The sequence below is a fragment of the Paroedura picta genome, chromosome 2 (assembly GCF_049243985.1).
Source record: "Paroedura picta isolate Pp20150507F chromosome 2, Ppicta_v3.0, whole genome shotgun sequence".
Classification (NCBI taxonomy): domain Eukaryota; kingdom Metazoa; phylum Chordata; class Lepidosauria; order Squamata; family Gekkonidae; genus Paroedura; species Paroedura picta.
The window spans coordinates 75359967-75377655 of NC_135370.1; the positions used below are offsets into that span (position 1 = coordinate 75359967).

Sequence of the window (17689 nt, forward strand, 5' to 3'; positions counted from 1 at the left end):
GCAGATTTAGAATGTCAACTCTTGTCACCTCTATTTGATTCCATTCTTCAGTTGCTTCCTGAAAATAATGGTTATGGCCTGGGTAAATGGCACCAGTATTTCCACAGTGAACACATATGAAAAAAATCATTTAGTTTCTCTATTTTAAGTCCAGAAGTGATACCCATCATTGTGCAAGGAAAATATGGCTGCAAATCTCTATATTTCTAGTTCACTGTAAGCAAGAATGGTTAGGCCAGGAGAGCCTACCAGAATGTTTTGCATACCAGAAATAGGCCAAACTGTGAGGTCAGAGACTTTCTGACAATCACTAGTGATACAATTAACCTGCACAAAGAAAGGGCTGGGTCATTTGCTCTTTCCCCCAACCCAGCCCAAATGAGGACAAAGGAACTCAGGTTGGGTAGCTAATCTTCTCAATGACACTCCCTTAACTAAATGACCCTCCCTTGTTCCCCTTAAAAGTGCTTTTAAAGAGCAGGGGATATCTGAGTTTGATTCCCTGCTCCTCCATATACAGTCAACTGGGTAACTTTGGGCTAGTCAGAGTTATCTCAGAGCCCCACCTACCTCACAGGGCATCTTGTGAAGAGGAAAGTTAGGTAAATGTAAGCCACTTTGTGACTCCTGGTAATGAAAAGTAGGGGATTAAAAAAACCAGCTCTTCTTATTTTATATGATGGCATTCCTTGCAAGAAAAGTAAATAAGGCCATTTTTGAGCACTCTTCCATACATCTAGCCATACATCTAGCCTCAGCAGCTTAACAGTTAAAATCTATCTCTTGCTTTTTTCCCTCCTTTCCTGTAATTCCTCTGAGGATCTCAAGGTGGTGCTCACTGGACTCCCCCCTCCATCCCCACCGCCACCACCCTTAACAACACTGTGAGGTGGGCCAGGTTGAGCGACTGGCCCTGGGGCCCCCAGCCAACAGGGTCCTGGCTCAGGAAAAGGAGGGTCTGAACTTGGCTCTCCCAGATCCCCCGCCACCTCCCAGTTTTCTCCCTGTATTTCCCACAGAAGCATTCTGATGTAAAGGCTTTTCCAAAATCTCATAGGGGCACTTTTTGTCTTCCTGTGGCCCATTATTCCACAAAAGTTGAGATGGAGGGGGGGGGGGATGCTGCCTTCCTGACACTCATTCTGTCTCTTGGCTCTGTGGCTGTTCAGATGGGCAGCTCTTCACTTCTCTACTCTCCTCCAAGGATGCAGCATCTTTCCTTAAACTAATTTGCCTTGGTCTCTTAGCCCTCTCTTAGCCATTCATTTATATCTTTGACCACACCTATCTCACCATGTGTGCCCATTTGCCCTCCTCCCGAGCAGCCTCCTGCCTTCCCTCCCTTGCACCAGTTGCTTGTGGGCCAAATAAGAGCCTTGAATGGGCCAAATCCAGGCCCCAGGTTGAATGTCCGAAACCTCTGCTCTAGGGCAAGGATCCACAACATGCTGTCAGTGTGTTTCTTATATGAAATAAACAATAAACTGATAATTCTCAGTGTTATTTCTTATGTCTTTCAAAAATATGAGTTCAATTAATACACTTCCTCCATATCATAGTACATAGCTTTAAGTACAAAAATAATGTAATCCAGTAATAGAAATATTCCAAAATACATATTTTTAGGGGAGACAAAATGGCATTTGACATGGCCAGCATTAGGCTTTAAAATGGCAGCATGACATTTTTCTCTGGGCCAGCAGGCAATCCTGTTAAATGGCATACGGATATCCACGTTCCATTTGACTCCCTCCACTAAGGCTCACTTGCACAGTCAGCATTTACGACCCACAGTAAAACACCAACCCAAATCTCCAACATTATCAGCATTTTGTTAACACCGGCAGAACAACACCAGCCATGCCAAGCTCTGTGAAATCCACTATTGGAGGAGAAAAGTAACAGAATGCCATATTACTAGCTTCTGCTACACTTCCTCAGTCTGATATAAGCCCCTGACATCAAACAAGATGTTATTGCTGGCACCAAGTTGTGGATTAGAACAGTGGTCAGCAAGCTTGCGCCCGCTGCGGACCGCTGCTCCAGAGTCCGGGGAGAAGGCGGCCCGGGGGCCCAGGCACGCGCGTTTGCGCCCGGGAGGGGCACAAACGCGCGTGTGCGGCAGTCCGCACATGCGCATTTGCGCCACTGCCATGCCGGCGGCCGCGGCTCCCCCTCCCGGCCGCAAGCAAATCGGTCGCTAAAGCGATTAGCTTGCCGCTCGGCAAGCTACTCTTCCCTCCCCCCCCCGAAGCGAGAAGCTTGCCGGGCCGCGAGCTAATCGGCTGCTTTGGCGGCCGATTTGCTCGCAGCCTGGTGAGCTTCTTGCTTCAGGGGGGGGGGAGAGGGAAGAAGGAGCCGCGGCCCGGCACCGGGCCATGGCCTACGGGTTGGGGACCACTGTATTAGAAGGTCAAGGAGGGGCCAAATTCCGCTGCAAGAGAATGCAGTTGCATACTTTTCTACACAGAACAGAAAAACTGCAATGGGAGCATTCTCACAGTACATCTCCAGCTTAGCCAGACCAAAACAACATATTAAAATTGATTCAGACTTTATTGTGAGTTCAAACTGTTTCTGAAGAATAAGGAAACTTTAGCATGCTACTCCCACTTACTTCCACCCTTGAAGGATTACATTCCAGCATCCAGGTTAGTCCCCAGTTTCTTGTATCCACCTGCTACAATTTGAATCATCCACAGGCAGAAAATATTAATTCCCAGTATGAATCATGGAGGGAGCTATTGCCATTGCCAGTGTCCACAGCTGGCAGTGCCCCAGGACTATTATTATTATTATTATTATTATTATTATTATTATTATTATTATTATTCGATTTATTTCCCGCCACTCCCTACAGGCTCGTGGTGGGTAACAGAAGTCTTAAAATCCGTTAAAAGACTATAAAATACCCAACACGGCAGAAAATACCACTCTCCCCTACCATCCTCAACTCGAGGTGGAGTGGCTAATGCAGGACTCACCCACTTACTGTGAAAAAGCTGCGGCCAACCAGCTGAGCTGGGTTGGGGAGGAATGTTGGGGAGTGGAGCCCTAACAAAGCCCTGCAAGCAGTCCAGCAGCTAAGCTGCATGTAGCAGGAGAGTGCCAGGTGGGAGAGATAAACGGTGGTCCGGGAAGCAAACCCTGCCCCTCCTGAAAGAGCTGTAGTGGTGGCCAATTTGAGCCTGCGCCAGGTAGTTGCCTCCAGCAGGGGGAACTCAGCCAGGCAGGGGCTGATGGGGGTGAAGAGGGGGCCTCATGAGGCTCCTTGCACTGAGGTGATTACAGGGGAGGTATTGGCAGGAGAGAGGGAGGGGCAGTTAAGAAGGGTCAGCCAGTGCAGTGGATTGGATGTGGGCATCAGGAAGAGTGGAATAGTCCTTGAAATGTGGAAGGTTTCCTAAAGGGTGGAGAGGTCGGAGGCCTCAGAGCAGGAGCCATGTAGCCAGGGTGGAAGAGGTACTGGTTGCATTTAAACCCCACCAGTTGTCTGTTCTGTGGCATTGGCAGTCCCCCAGGCTGGGAGCAGAGCAATGGCAGATGGGTGGAGGGTGCAGCCTTCTAGAGAGGAGCCTCACAGCTGCCATATGTTTCTTTGAGTCCTTCCACTATCCAAGCAATGGTAAGAACTAAAAGGTGTCTAAAAGCATGGAGTCAGGTACAGAGTGCTATTAAAACACTGAAAGTGTGGCAGAGATGATTCTGTTGAAGCTGAGATACTGAAGTCTAAGGCACTTGAGGTGGTCATGGACCAGCCAAGACTGCAGCAAACAGGCTGACCTGGAGTAAAAAGGGTGGTACCAAACAGGAGCTAGCCGACAATATCCCCAGCCTCCTCCTCCTCCTGGGTGTGTTCATAGTTGCACTTCTTCCTGCGTTGAGCTCGGGTCTGCCGGTCTTTGGGCAGCTCACCTTCTGCTTCTTCCTCTGAGGTGTCATTCTGTTCCCTTTCCTCCTCTCCTTCTGAGCCAGTTTCATCAGAATTCTCATCTTCCAAGTAGCGGTAGCCCCGTACCTTGTGACGAGGTTTGGGAATCTTGGGGAGGCGGTGCCGGACAAGCTGGCCTATTTTACGTTCCATCCACAGGTATGATACCACAGCAGCCACAAGAGTAATCAATAAGAGGGATAACTTGGCCTGGAAGGAAGATACTCCAGTAGTTAGAGAAGCAAGAACCATGTGCTTCCTTACAAATTCTTGGAAACCTGGGCAAGCAAAACAACAATTGCCATGTGAGTAGAATTAGAGCTGGACAAAATGGCACCTTGTCCAGCTCCCTACTCTTGCCTAAAAGTTCCTCTGTACAACAGTTTGTGTTAGAAATATGGTTTTCTTTTATCCCTGGGCTAAAGGAGCCCCTGAATGTTCCTCACCTTCTATTACAGGGCCAGAACCATAGGAGAATCCCCCTTTATCCCAGGTTCCCATCTCACCTTCATATGAAGTCCAGACCACAGATAAACAACAAAGATGGCCAAGGCCTGCCACCAGTGGTAGATGGTAAAGATGAAGTCTTGACGCTCCTTGTCTTCATAAAGTATCCCCAAGAGTGCTGCAGGGAAGGAGGAGGGAACAACAGTCAGCTGGTGACCAAATTCTCTCTAGCTTTCACTACTCTTGTGGTACAAACTGGTTCAAAAGGTTAGCAGTAACGTATGAGAGTAGTGTAGTGGTTACGAGTATTGGACTACAGAGACCCTGGTCCAAATCCCCATTTGCCACAAACCTTACAGAGTTGCTGTTCATAGACTGATCTTAGGGTTGCCAACCTCCAGATGGTGCCTGGACATTTCCAAGAATTACAATGGATCTCCAGGCTACAGATATCAGTTCCCCTGGAGAAAACAGCTGATTTGGAAGGTCTCTGTAATCCTCCTGAAATCTGTCCCCAAACCATGCCCTCCCCAGGCTCTGCCTCCAAATTCCCAAGAATTTCCCAACCCAGCGGTGGTAACCCTGCCTTATAATTTCACAAAGTTGTTGGGAAGACAAATAAATGGAGGAGGGGAGAACCATATGCTATCCTGAGCTCCTCAGAAGGGTGGGACCAGAATGCACTAACTAAATTATTGCTAAATAATACATTCTGCAAAACAGTCCCATAGGTAAAAAATGTTATGGAAGGCAATCATTGTTTCACCCTATCATTAAACAACTGTGCAGACAGCAAAATTTAAAAGGCCTCTTCCTGCCATTCAAGCATATGGAAACAGACCTCTTCCATTACCCTACATCTAGTACATCATCCAAGAGGACTGTGGTTTCCGTGGAACTACTTGGCCAGACTTGATTAGCTCCTGGGTCTGTGGAAGGGCCAGCAGCCACTGAATCAGAGGCTTAGTCTTGAGCTAAATATGAACACTGCTTTGTCTGTTAATGAAAGGTGACTGGGCTCAAACCCTCCCAACAGAAATTTTACTCACAGCTGAGACCTGTCTTGTTGAGGGCACTGCCAAGGCCCCAGAGTGCAGCCACCAGGTACAGCATGGGTGCTTCACCTAAACTACGGGGACGAGGCTCCCAACAGAAGAGAGCAATCAAAAGGATGGCATGGACAAAAGCTCCTGTTAGGAGGGTAACCTGGCGGGGCATGCACAGCATTGAAAGCGCCAGGCTGCTACAGATAGCTGATGAGAGTCCATAAGCAGTAATAATGTAAGCCACGTATTCCAGGCCGATGGAGCAGACACCATAACTCTGGGGATGTGCAGAGAAAAGAAGATTTGGTGAGTATAACCCAGTTATCCTTGTGCCATGCTTGAGAAGAATATTGCTTGGAATTCACATACCAAGACAAAGCCAGTGCAGAGGAAGACCACCTCAAAACCACTGTAGATGAAAAAGGGGATAAGGTGACGGAGGCGATAATCTCGCATGTGTTTGAAGGGTAGCTGGAAAATGTTTCCCCATCCGATGCTGCGTAAATCTATCTCTTCTGTCGGGCGATAGGCAGAGCCACACAGGATCAACACCTGCAGAATAGAAAGCCATGAGCAGATGTCAGGGGAAAGGCAAAACCAGCAAACTTTGGAACAGAGCTAAGTGTGTCAAATTTTCTTCCCCACTCACTCAACAATTTTAAAGAACTGTTATTTCCCAATCCCAATGGTGGAAATTAATGATGCCGGGCAGTGAAACACACATAAGGAAAAATCTTGGCTGACAGCCAAAATTGTTGTCTAAAATCATTTTTTATGGGTGCCCAACCTTCAGAAGTGAGAAAGCTACCAGAGAAAATGCCTTTTCCATAGTGGCACCCGAACTGTGAAATTCCAACATTGATTTCCTTGGGGCCTCCTTAATAATCTTTTCAGTACCAAGCAAATGTTTTCCTGGCCTCTCCAAGCCTTTGGTGTTTAACTTTATTATAATATAATAGAAAAAAGGGAGTGAAATATGTTTTAATTGAATTGTTTTCATGTGCTGCTCGATGGTCTAGGCTTACTTTTTACATTATCTGTTCTTCATTGTTTGGTCTAGATTATATTTTTGTATTGGTTCTTAAGTATTTTAACAAATGCTGGAAGCCATATTGAATGCAGTGATTGTAGGAATATGGTATTGAAGTTTTTAAAACAAGTAAACAATTGTACAGTATGGATAAATCTGCCTTAAGAAAACAGAACTATATAGGGGGGAAGGCAGATTTAGAAATATTTTATAACTAGTAGAAAAGCCCATTTTGAAAAATGGGCGTTGGAAGGACAGCGGGCCACCGCGCGAGGCGAAGCGGGGAGCGGCGGGGTGCTTTGGGAGCCGCTGCTTGCCGCACGAAGGGCTGCCGGCTCAGCGACAGCGCTTCACAGGCGAAGCAGGGAGGGGAAGGCCCCTCCCTGCAGCAGGGCTCTTCGTGAGGTGGCACTTGCACAGCGAAGGACTGTTGCTGAGGCGAGAGCCCTCCACGGGGGAAGCGGGAAAGGGAAGCACCCACCTGGCGGCAGCACTCCTGGGGCTCTTCGGGAGGGGCTCTTCAGGGGGCAGTGCATGGCCCACGAAGGGCAAAGCAGGGAGGGAAAATGCCCTCCCAGTGGCAGCAGTCCTGGGGAGGCATGGCTGCCACGAGAGCCCTTCGCGGGCCAAGCGGGGAGGGAAACCCCCCTCCCAGCAGTGGAGGTCCTTGGGAGCTGTGGCTGCGCATGTAAAGGGCTGCTGCCGCGTCACAGCAGTGCCAGATCTCCCTCCCCCACTGGACCTCTGGAGCTGGCGGTCAGGCCACGCTGTGTTTTGTCGGTGGGTGTGTGGCTCTGGGAAGAGCGTGAGACAGCCAAGCAGCCTCCTCACCTTCTCAATGAGCAGCTTGCGCTGGGCTCATGGAGGTGGGTGCTCCAGGGGCCGGGGCCAATCAGGACGCCCCCAGCATAGCTGGGCATGTTCAGATTGGCCCGCTGGATCTGGCTGGGCTGGTGGTTCTGGTGTCCGTAACAGGGCCCGGAGACGACCCAGACAGGCCGGAATGCACCCGGACTGGACCGCCCAAATGGCCCTTTCAGAATTATAAAGAGGAACTTGTGGTAAGGATAAAATAGGAGGAGAATACATATGGCTGCTGTCCCATTTTTAAACTTAACATCCAGTTCTGCCTCTTATAAGGCTCTCCTAACAACGGTTGCTATCTCCCTAATCTAACGCCACTTGTACAATACCAAAGTAACTATGGCATCATCCATATGTGTCAATAAGTTCTCTGCATGAGTACTGTGTTTAGAAAAGTTCTATCCCATGTGCTTACCCACAAACATGGAGCATCCACAACAATTATGTAAGGTTCAAGTGATAGCAATCTGAAATATAGGATCTGTGTGTTTGGAGCGAGCATTAGAGACATTTATTTAGGGATTTTTATACCGCTCCTCACAGACATACATTTAGGTTGGTTTACACAATCTAAAAACTCAATAAAGCCAATAAAAACAGATAAACAATTAAGAATTTTAAAGCAACAATAAATCACTGTTGAAGGCCCAGGAAAAAAATGGGGGTGTGGGGTTTGCATTTTTTCTGCCGTCTTCCCTCCCAATTTGTTTGATGAGTATTTGGTGGAAATAACCCCTCCTGTGAAATGTTTTCTCTTTTAGAATGAGTAAAATGTTTCTTTCTTAGGGCAAGGTTTTTCACACAAAATGAACAGAATGAAAAAGCCTGAAAACTTTGTGAGCACTGGAAAAAGTCTTCTATGAAATATTTTCTATATTGAATAAGAAAAACCTTGTCCTAAAAAGTAGTTCACTTATTCCAACTATACAGCATGAAAAAGTAGAAACTGGGAAAAACTGAAAAAAATGGGAATTTTGTGTTGTTTTGATAAATTTAAACCGTAGATATACATGACATTTTCAATTTTTCCTTTTTTAAACAGAAATAACAACAAATATTCTATAATGTGCTTAAAAGTATTAACAGTTCAGTATTTTCAGTGACATACAGTTTACCATAATATTTTAACATCCTGGCAGTGCTATATACTGTGAGTCTTCAAGTGTCTCTGTCCTAATAAAACATTTTCTTTGTTTTCTACCATCAATCTTTATTTTCCCCACCTCTCAGATGGGAATTTTTTTTTTAAAGATCCATGTGCTATGGCAGCCTGGGGTGCAGTAGTCTGTAATTTCCTGAAATATTAGGTATACTTTCAATTCCCTGACTGCACTGAAATTGGAACACCATTTGCAAAAATCAGCAGAAATGCTGAAATGGCTTATTTACAGCAACATCATCCAAATTAAATAAACATCATAGTAAATGAGGATTTGAACTCTGTAATCACTTTATCATACTCTGTCTTAATTAAAATAAGAATAAGACTATTTTGTTGGTGACCTAACACAGAATCTTTAACTGATATTACGTCTCCATTTTTAATATTTATTATTCCCCCAAATGGAAATTTTAAAGAATCAAATGGAAATTCAGGAAACAGACTAGAATTTATACTCCGTGCAGATCAGAGCTATGTTTCCAACCAGTGTTCTAAATTATGTTTTGGCCTGGTACATTTTCCAGCCATACTATACTGCATATACATCAAGACGGCCATGCAATCACATGCAAAATAAGCATATGTTGATCAGCCTACTTTGTGTATTGTCCCTCTCAGGACTGAAAGAAATCTGGGATTCAAAATGTATCACTTTTACCACTGAATCTAAGACCCTGCCTTACAGGTGAAGCATTAGGACCTGCCTTTTTTTTTTTAACAGTTCATACCAGAAGCATGGCAAGGAAGGCCACACCCATGAGCACACTTTCCACCATGATGAGCTCGCTGCTGCGTGGGAGTGTCTGTAGAACTGTGGAGTTGAACCCTGGGAGGATCCCCTGGCTGGAGGTACCTGGAAAGGAATCAATACCTTAGAGGTTATATTCTGAAGGGGTATTATAACAGTTAGGAGATCATTATAACAGAGCCCTAATGATTGTGGGATGAAGTAGGAACAAGGAAATATAGGCATTATACAGGACTATGAAGATTAAGGCATTTGGGCATGCCAGTGATTCCGGATACTCACCACAATGCTGCACATTGGCAACGGTGTGCTTCATGTCATAGAGATACCACTTCAGGAAGAAAAACATAGGCATCTGGGCACAGACAAAACTCAACTGGAATAGAAGGGTGGGAGAACATCTGAGACAAGGAAACCAATGTGCAAGAAAATGGGGGGGGGTAGATAGATGGAGAAAACAGAACTGAAACACCTGCTTCCTAGTGATCATCAAGGAAAGGCACAGAACATGCCTCTGATCCACTCACAGCCCACCAAACTACTGTCAACAGAACTCTCACATTGAAGAAGGCATAGAAGACAGTCTGGAAGACAATGATGTAGCTGTTATAGGCCCCGTGTGGGGCTTTCTTTTGCTCCTGGACATGTTCTTCTTTGTAGTTTGCATATTCATAGTATTTCTGGGCCATCCTGTGGGAATAGGTTAAAAACCCCCTAACATTTACTTTCACAGAGTTGTATCTTATAACATCTCAAATCTATTTTCCACACACATGACTACAGCAGCATGATTAGAGTCTCTAGTGCCAGCCAGGAATGTACTGACCTGCTGTGAAGTACTTAGGAAAATATAGTATGAGACTAACAAGCATTAATCTCTTTGTAAAATGCTGTCACTGAATTTTTAAAAAAAATATCTACTAGTAAAAAAGCCTGTTGTGGGGAAAATACAACCTGTGCAGGTACCACTAAGGCCTGGCAGGGCTGCTCGGGGTTGGGGGTGAGCACTGGAAGGGCCTCCCTGGCTTCTCATCCAGGACGTAGGTGGCCACCACCAAGGCACTGGCCTCCGTGGGGCTAGTTGAGTGGTCTGCAGCCCAGCCTCTCCTGCCAGCCTGGCCATCCATCCAGGCACCCCTGAGGGTGGCTCACCTGACTGCTGGCTTTTTGTGTGGGTGGAAGGCAGAGAGGGAGCCAGTTGGGGATGGGGCATCCCCTACCTAATTGATCCTCTGGGGGGGGGAGGGCGAGTGACCTCCCCAAGAGCCAATCAGGGAGGTGGAGGCAATCAGGGGTGGGGCATCCCCTGCCTGATTGGTCCCCCAGGGGGAAACTAACATCCCTGAGGGCCAATCAGGTAGCAGATGCGTCAGCAGCATACGTTTGGGCATTATTCTAGTGGAAAGGTATGTTGGGGGCATACAGTAGAAAACAATTCATGGTGTTGTCATCCATGCAGTCGTGTCCGACTCTTGGTGATCCCGTGGCACAGCTGCTGCCATGATCCTTGATCCCGCACTGCCTCCCTCAACTGCGCAATGTTCTGGCGGGTGTCCATTCCAACTGCGTCTAACCACCATGCCCTCTGTTGGCTTGGTTTCCTTTCTCCACTGACTAATCCTAGCATAATTGCTTTCTCCAGTGAGTTGGATGGCACAATGTGGCCAAAGTAAGTCAGCCAGAGTTTTGTGATGTTGTCCATGTATGGTATTTCAGATTTTATTATGTACAAAATTGGCCCTTCCCCCAACTACACCTCCCCATCTTTTCAGTGCCCCAACTACCTTGAGGCAGACATCATCACACCATAATCCTGCTAGTGCTTCCCTCATTGCCTTTATCCTGCCACTTCAACTGACTCACCGGGTGATATAATTGCTCATGGAAGCCCACAGAGGTACAATGGCAGCTCCAATTGCCACAGCTGATGGTACCAAGGTATAGTAACGTTCCCAGTAGTTGGTGGAGACAAAGAGCGCATAGATGCCAACAGCCAAGAATAGCATCCATTTGGTACCAAAGAATCTGGGAAGACAGAAGGAGACACCTTGATTCTGAGATGGATGAATCCCTACAACTGTGGAGCTCATTCATGTGGCAGCCATCTCAGCAAAGAGAGAACAGAGTTTTTTCATTCCCAAAGGAGACACATCTGGACAGAAAACGGTGTCCATTCCCATTCCCAGAGATATATAAAGGACAGGCAACAAAGTACCTTATGAGGAGAGGAGTGTAGAGCAGTGCAGCAATAGGTGTGACGTTGATGCCCATCAGCATCTTGTTGTCAATATTCTGCAGCTCCAGATTGCTGTACTTCACCTCTCGGTAAGTTTCATCATAGTGTAGGATTAGCTGCATTTGCAACAGGCCTGTGGGAGAATGTGATGGTGACAGCTTGAGTACCCAGCTTGCTGGGAGGTAAACGGTAATGACCGGGGAAGGCACTGGCAAACCACTCCATATTGAGTCTGCCAAGAAAACGCTAGAGGGCATCACCCCAAGGGTCAGACATGACTCGGTGCTTGCACAGGCTAACCTAACCCTATGGGACTCAAAGAGCCTTGATCATTTAGGTGGATGACTTGTTCTGGGAGATGCACACAGGGAGTGTCACTGTATTCTCCTGAACCACTCAGTAGCTTTTGATACCATTGTTCATGGTATCCTTCTGGACCACCTGTCCAGACTGGGAGTGGTTTTTGTCCTACCTGAAAGTTATGGTACAGATGGGGAGGGACTGTGCATCTCAGCCCCTTTGCCTTTGGCCTGTGGCGTCCCCTATGCTTTTCAACATCTACACATAACTGCTGGACAAGGGCATCTAGAGAAATGGACTGGGTTGTTGCCATTATGTGTAACAGCTGACTTGCATTTCCAGCTGAATACAGGGAAGCTACAGAAACCCTGAACCAATGGTTGGAGGTAGTTTTGGAGCAGATATTGACTAATAATCTGTGGGTTAATCTGGACAAAGAAGAAGAAGAGTTGGTTCTTATATGCCTCTTTTCCCTACCCAAAGGAGGCTCAAAGCGGCTTACAGTCACCTTCCCATTCCTCTCCCCACAACAGACACCCTGTGGGGTGGGTGAGGCTGAGAGAGCCCTGATATCACTGCCCAGTCAGAACAGTTTTATCAGTGCCGTGGCGAGCCCAAGGTCACCCAGCTGGTTGCATGTGGGGGAGCACAGAATCGAACCTGGCATGCCAGATTAGAAGTCCGCACTCCTAACCACTACACCACTACACCAAAATGGAAGCTCTAATGTTGAGTGGAAAGCTGACCTGGGACTTAAGGTGTCACCTGTTCTGAATGGAGCAGCTTTCCCTTGAAGGAACAGGTCTGTAGTTTGGTAGTGCTCTTGGACTCAGGCTTACTGCTAGATAATCTAGTCTACCAGCTGCCTTGGGAGCCAACGTAGTTTAGTGGTTAAGAGCCACGGTCTCTAATCTGGAGAATTGGGTCTGATTCTCCACTTCTCCACATGCTAACAACTAGGTGAGTTTGGACTGGTTACAGTTATTTTAGAGTTGTTCTCTTAGAGTTCTCTCAGCCCCATCGACCTCACGGGGTGTCTGTTATGGGGAGAGGAAAGGAAAGATGTTTGTAAGCTGCTTTGAAACTCCTTTGGGTAAAAAGTGGGACATCAAAACCAACTCTTCTCCTGATGATAATAAGGCAGAAGTGTTGGTATAATTTGTAAAAAATAAAGGTAAGAGCTACTTCTAGGGTCACCCTGGTAATCGGTTGGGAGTGGGGGTAGGGAGGAGCAGGAGGGAAGACCAGGCTATGTTGCTGGGGACATGGTATCATGCCTGCTCCCTCTGCACCCTCGGAACTTGGTGTAGTGGTTAGGAACGTGGACTACTAATCTGGCAAGATGGATTTATTTCTCCATTCTTCTTCTGCATACAGCCAGCTTGCTGGCCTTTTCCACACCATCCCCACAGATCAGATGCTGGGAATTTTGGGTCCATCCCTTCTCACCATATACTTCTTGTTTCTCTGCCACACCTTCACTCACCTTTCCCAATAGCTATGCCTACAAGCTGACAACCCAGTTTTTTCCTCATCGTCTCAGTAGGCTGTAGCCTTCAAATTGTGTTCACCTACTTTATTGGCTAGTCCCAATGGATTGCTGACCTACTCATTCGCCAGATTCCATGGACTATGATTCCCATGAGTCCCAGGCAGCTCATGGGAATTGCAGTCCACAGACATCTGGAGAGCCACAGTTTGCCCCCTCCCCGGTCTAAGCCTTATTACAGCATTATGTTGTTCCCAGAAATAAAAATGATAATTGAAGGAGCAGCTTTGCACTGAGCCAGCTCATCACCTAGTTAAGGACTACTCCTACTGACAGAGGCTCTCTAAACTCTTAGACTAAAATGTTTCTGCTGTTCAGGGTCCTTTAAATGGAGATGCCAGTGATGAGAGGCAGGGCATTTCTACATTTCTATTTCTTTTGTCTGAATTCTGTCTCCTCACCTTATGTACTCCTAGAGATTACTGACCCTAGGAAGTCCATCTAGCTCAGCATTATCCTCACTCCTTCCAGGCATCACAAAGAAAGCTCACGTTCCTCTGTCAGGTGAATTAGACTCAGCTCAATCTCACATGACCCTTTTCTCCTCCCCTCCTCCCATGTGGAGCCATGACTGAAGACTTCCTGGTTTAGAAAGTTTTTGGTATAACTAATAAGAAAAACAGCTTCCCTGTTTGCTAAGGCATTCATATTTGGACTTCATAACAAACTTGAATTAAATAGACATTAGATAGACATCCTAGCCCAGGAGTGGGGGGTGAGCCTCAGGAATTGATGTTTGCTCAACTCATGAATAAACTGTGGCTGTCACTGACTGCTGAATAGCACTTCAGGCATGAAAGAATTACTCCTGCTACCCAAGCGCCTTTACTAGCAATGCCAGGGGCTGAACCTGAGACCTTCTGCATGAGGTCTTCCACTGAACCAGTAGCCCTCCTCAGTAAAAGGAAAGACACCAGAAACATGTTTTAGATAGTGTCATTCACAAAGTAGGAATCTTTCCCATGTGCTTCTGGCTCAAAGATGATTCTCTCTAATGATGCAAGTATTAGACCACTAAATCACCTGGTAGTAGACCAGCCCTGCATAAGGGTTAGCATCATCAGCAGACTAAATTGTAAGACAATAGTTGCTGAAAGAGACACAGCATACCTAGAAAAACGCCATAGGTTAGCATTCCACCCAAACTGGCTGTCAAAAGGTTCTTGATAACACCGAGACGCTTGCGGCGGAAATATTTGCGTTCTTCCTCTTCTTCGTTGTACTCTGCGTGAGCCCCCACAAAGTCATCTAGCTGGAAACAGAAGTATCACAAGAAGTAGGCTGAAGGAAACATACTAACAAATCACCAGGGAAAGAGTTGTAATATACCTTATTTCTCCAAGGGAGATATGGAAATGGTAATGTCCTATTCTCAGTGAAAGGATGCATTTTGGGGTTCTTTCATTTTAAAGTTCTTACTGGAAATAAGTATCATGTGTGTGCATTTGTAACTATTTTAGGAAGAACCACAGGTAACAAGAGTCAAACTTCTAACATGCTAACTGGGCATGTAGAGTTGTGTTTTCTTTTCCCCCCGCATGAAAGTGAGCTCTGCCACAATGTTTTTTTTTTTTGGGGGGGGGGGGTATAGTCCTTCCAGAAAGGACTATGTATGACACTTTAAAAAACCCAAGAGATGTAGAGCTCAGAGCTGAATAGAAGGACACATACGTGAAAAACTTTTAAAATGAAAGTGCTCTTCTTTGAGGTGAGGGAAATTTTGCTGACACTTGTCCCTTTTGTTTTTCCAAGTTTACATGAACATCTCCACTACTGCTCTTGCATGAAAATACTTAATTAATCCATGCAGATGTATATTTTAATAAGACAAAAAACCATTACACTATTAAACTATTTAAATATTTTTAAAAATAGGATAGAGGTGGGGTTTATTTGGGAGAAGGAACGCAGCACAGTATAACCCACTCTTGGAAGCTAAGCAGGGTGGCACTCAGAAGGGAGACCACTGATGAAGATTGCAGAGAAAGGTTGTGGGAAACCACCTCTGCTTCTCACTTGCCTTGAAAGCCCTTTGCCAGAAGTCACTATGACTTGATGGCACTTACACACATAGAAGAAGAGTTGGTTCTTATATGCCACTTTTCCCTACCCGAAGGAGGCTCAAAGCGGCTTACAGTCACCTTCTCTTTCCTCTCCCCACAACAGACACCCTGTGGGGTGGGTGAGGCTGAGAGAGCCCTGATATTACTGCTCGGCCAGAACAGCTTTATCAGTGCCGTGGCGAGCCCAAGACCACCCAGCTGGCTGCATGTGGGGGAGTGCAGAATCGAACCCAGCATGCCAGATCAGAAGTTCGTACTCCTAACCACTACACCAAACTGGCTCTCAGATTGCTTGTTCATAACACATATGTGCTGAAATAAAAAAGGTACTGATGGCTCACACCTTGTATCTGTTATGCCAGTGGTCCCCAACCCCCGGTCCGGGGACCGGGACCGGTCTGTAGATCAGTCGGTACCGGGCCGCGGCTCCTCCTCGCCATCTTCCCCAACTGCTGACTCAGGAGCTGTCCTGCCACTCTGCCACTGGCTCACCTTTGGTGCTCTCCAGCAGCTGCCATGGCTGGGGCTCCCCCTTGACGTGGCACTGCGCAGCTGCTGCTGGCAACGCCCCCCAGCGGGCGGCAGGAAGACAGGGGCACCAGCAGGAAAGCAAACGGAGCAGGGGCTCAGGCGGTGGCGACATCCCTCGGCAAAAGACTACCCCCCCCGGGCCTCAGTAAAATTATCAAGCGTTGACCGGTCCCTGGTGATAAAAAGGTTGGGGACCGCTGTGTTATGCGGCCATTTGCTTTTTTCAAGTGACAGAATGGTGAACTTTAAGTGCTGAGAAAATGCACCACCCTGGCAAGAGAAATGCTTCCTTGAGGAAGGCTGTCGGTGTCCTTCACAACAACAACCCAACACCTGCACACTCATTCTTCTTCAAGAACTGGCAAGGAAGCACTTCCCTATATACAACAGTGGGCAGGGCTTTCCCTTGCCTTTACCCTTCCAAAGCCGGGAAACCCACAGATCCACTTCTATAAATTTAAATATATTTTGTTTATACCCTTGTTTAAACACTCCAAGTTGTTGTTGTTGTTATTATTATTTAAAATAACTCTACAAAATCAGGAGCACGCTATTGCCTGGAGGAACAGGTCTACTCACCTGAACTTCTGCCCCATCCATAGGCCTGTTCGCCACGCCAAGCCCTTGGCCGTCTGCAGCCACTCCGTTCCCCACAGCCTCTTGGTACACATTGCCACCTGCAGGGGAGGGGATACACAAGGGAAAGGGGAAACGAAAGAGAAACCTAGTAGTACTTTCCCCCTAAATCGGGGCTGCCTTCATCAAGGAGCTAGAAATAACCACCAGATCTCGCCACTGCCCCCTTCCCAGATATGCTCGTTCTCGAAAAATCAACTCTGAATCCTCCCCCCTCCCTTTTTTTAAGCACATGTTTCTGGACATTTAACTTCCTCTTCAGTCGCGAAAGTCCCCGGTTCACTGGCAGAGGCTTCGAGAGAGCCTGCCCCCTCCCCTATATTAATTTAAATGGATTTTAATCTGTTGCACGCGGAAGATGGAGGGAAATTATGCACAAATCTTGCCAGTGACAGGGTCCGAGAATATACACCGCTCCTGGGTAACGCAGCTACTGGTGTACGCACGAGCAAAAGAGCATGGCTTCCGAAACGCCGCGCATTGCCGAGCTAGCCCCAACCCAATCCAGAGCCCTCCGCGTCGCGACCTGTACCTGGCTCCATAGTTGCTGCGAGTCTGTCTACCCTTTGTAGAAAGTAGAAGATTCACTTCACTTTTCCGCGTTCACGAGCTAGTCGGGTGGAGAAATGGAGGGGGCACTCTCTTAAAGAGATAGGAGCCTCAGGAAGGGCTGCCAAAGGGGAAGTAATTTTCACCTATCCATCTCCTACCTACGGAATAAGAATAAGGCATTATTCATTTACATCTATGCAGATCTACTCTGGATATGCTGGTGAAGCAGATAACATCCACCTCCACATCATGATCACTGGAGTCTGCTGCTCCCCTTCCTCCAGTTTCTTGGATGCTAAAATCAGAATTTGCCCAACATCTCTAAATGCTACTTAAAACCCATGATGGAGAGAGACAGTGAGTGACCCAGACAACAATGACATCCTATGTATATCACAGGCTGGATCCACACGGATCTTCATGGATTTTGTAGGTTTTTTCACTGAACTCCCTCAGATCTTGTATGAAATATATCAAAGGCAGTACCACAGACTGAACCTTAAAAAAAAATACAAAACACTGATCCAATGGCACAAAAATGGACCACAGAAATGGGAACTGGGTAAAAGCCTGGAACAGGCATTACACAAACAA

At 46.7% G+C, this 17689-nt stretch overlaps 1 protein-coding gene across 1 annotated transcript; it reads right to left on the reverse strand.

Annotated features, from left to right (window-relative positions):
• Positions 1–1485: 1485 nt before the first annotated feature.
• On the reverse strand, positions 1486–17208 carry UNC93B1 (unc-93B1 regulator of TLR signaling). Its single transcript, XM_077320881.1, has 12 exons — positions 17076–17208; positions 16487–16584; positions 14424–14565; positions 11444–11597; positions 11092–11253; positions 9789–9918; positions 9511–9604; positions 9209–9333; positions 5794–5976; positions 5428–5701; positions 4438–4556; positions 1486–4141 (listed from the first exon to the last, which is right to left on the reverse strand). Exons 1-12 carry the CDS (start codon positions 17083–17085, stop codon positions 3815–3817), a joined length of 1818 nt encoding a protein of 605 aa, XP_077176996.1. The 5' UTR covers positions 17086–17208; the 3' UTR covers positions 1486–3814.
• Positions 17209–17689: the final 481 nt, after the last annotated feature.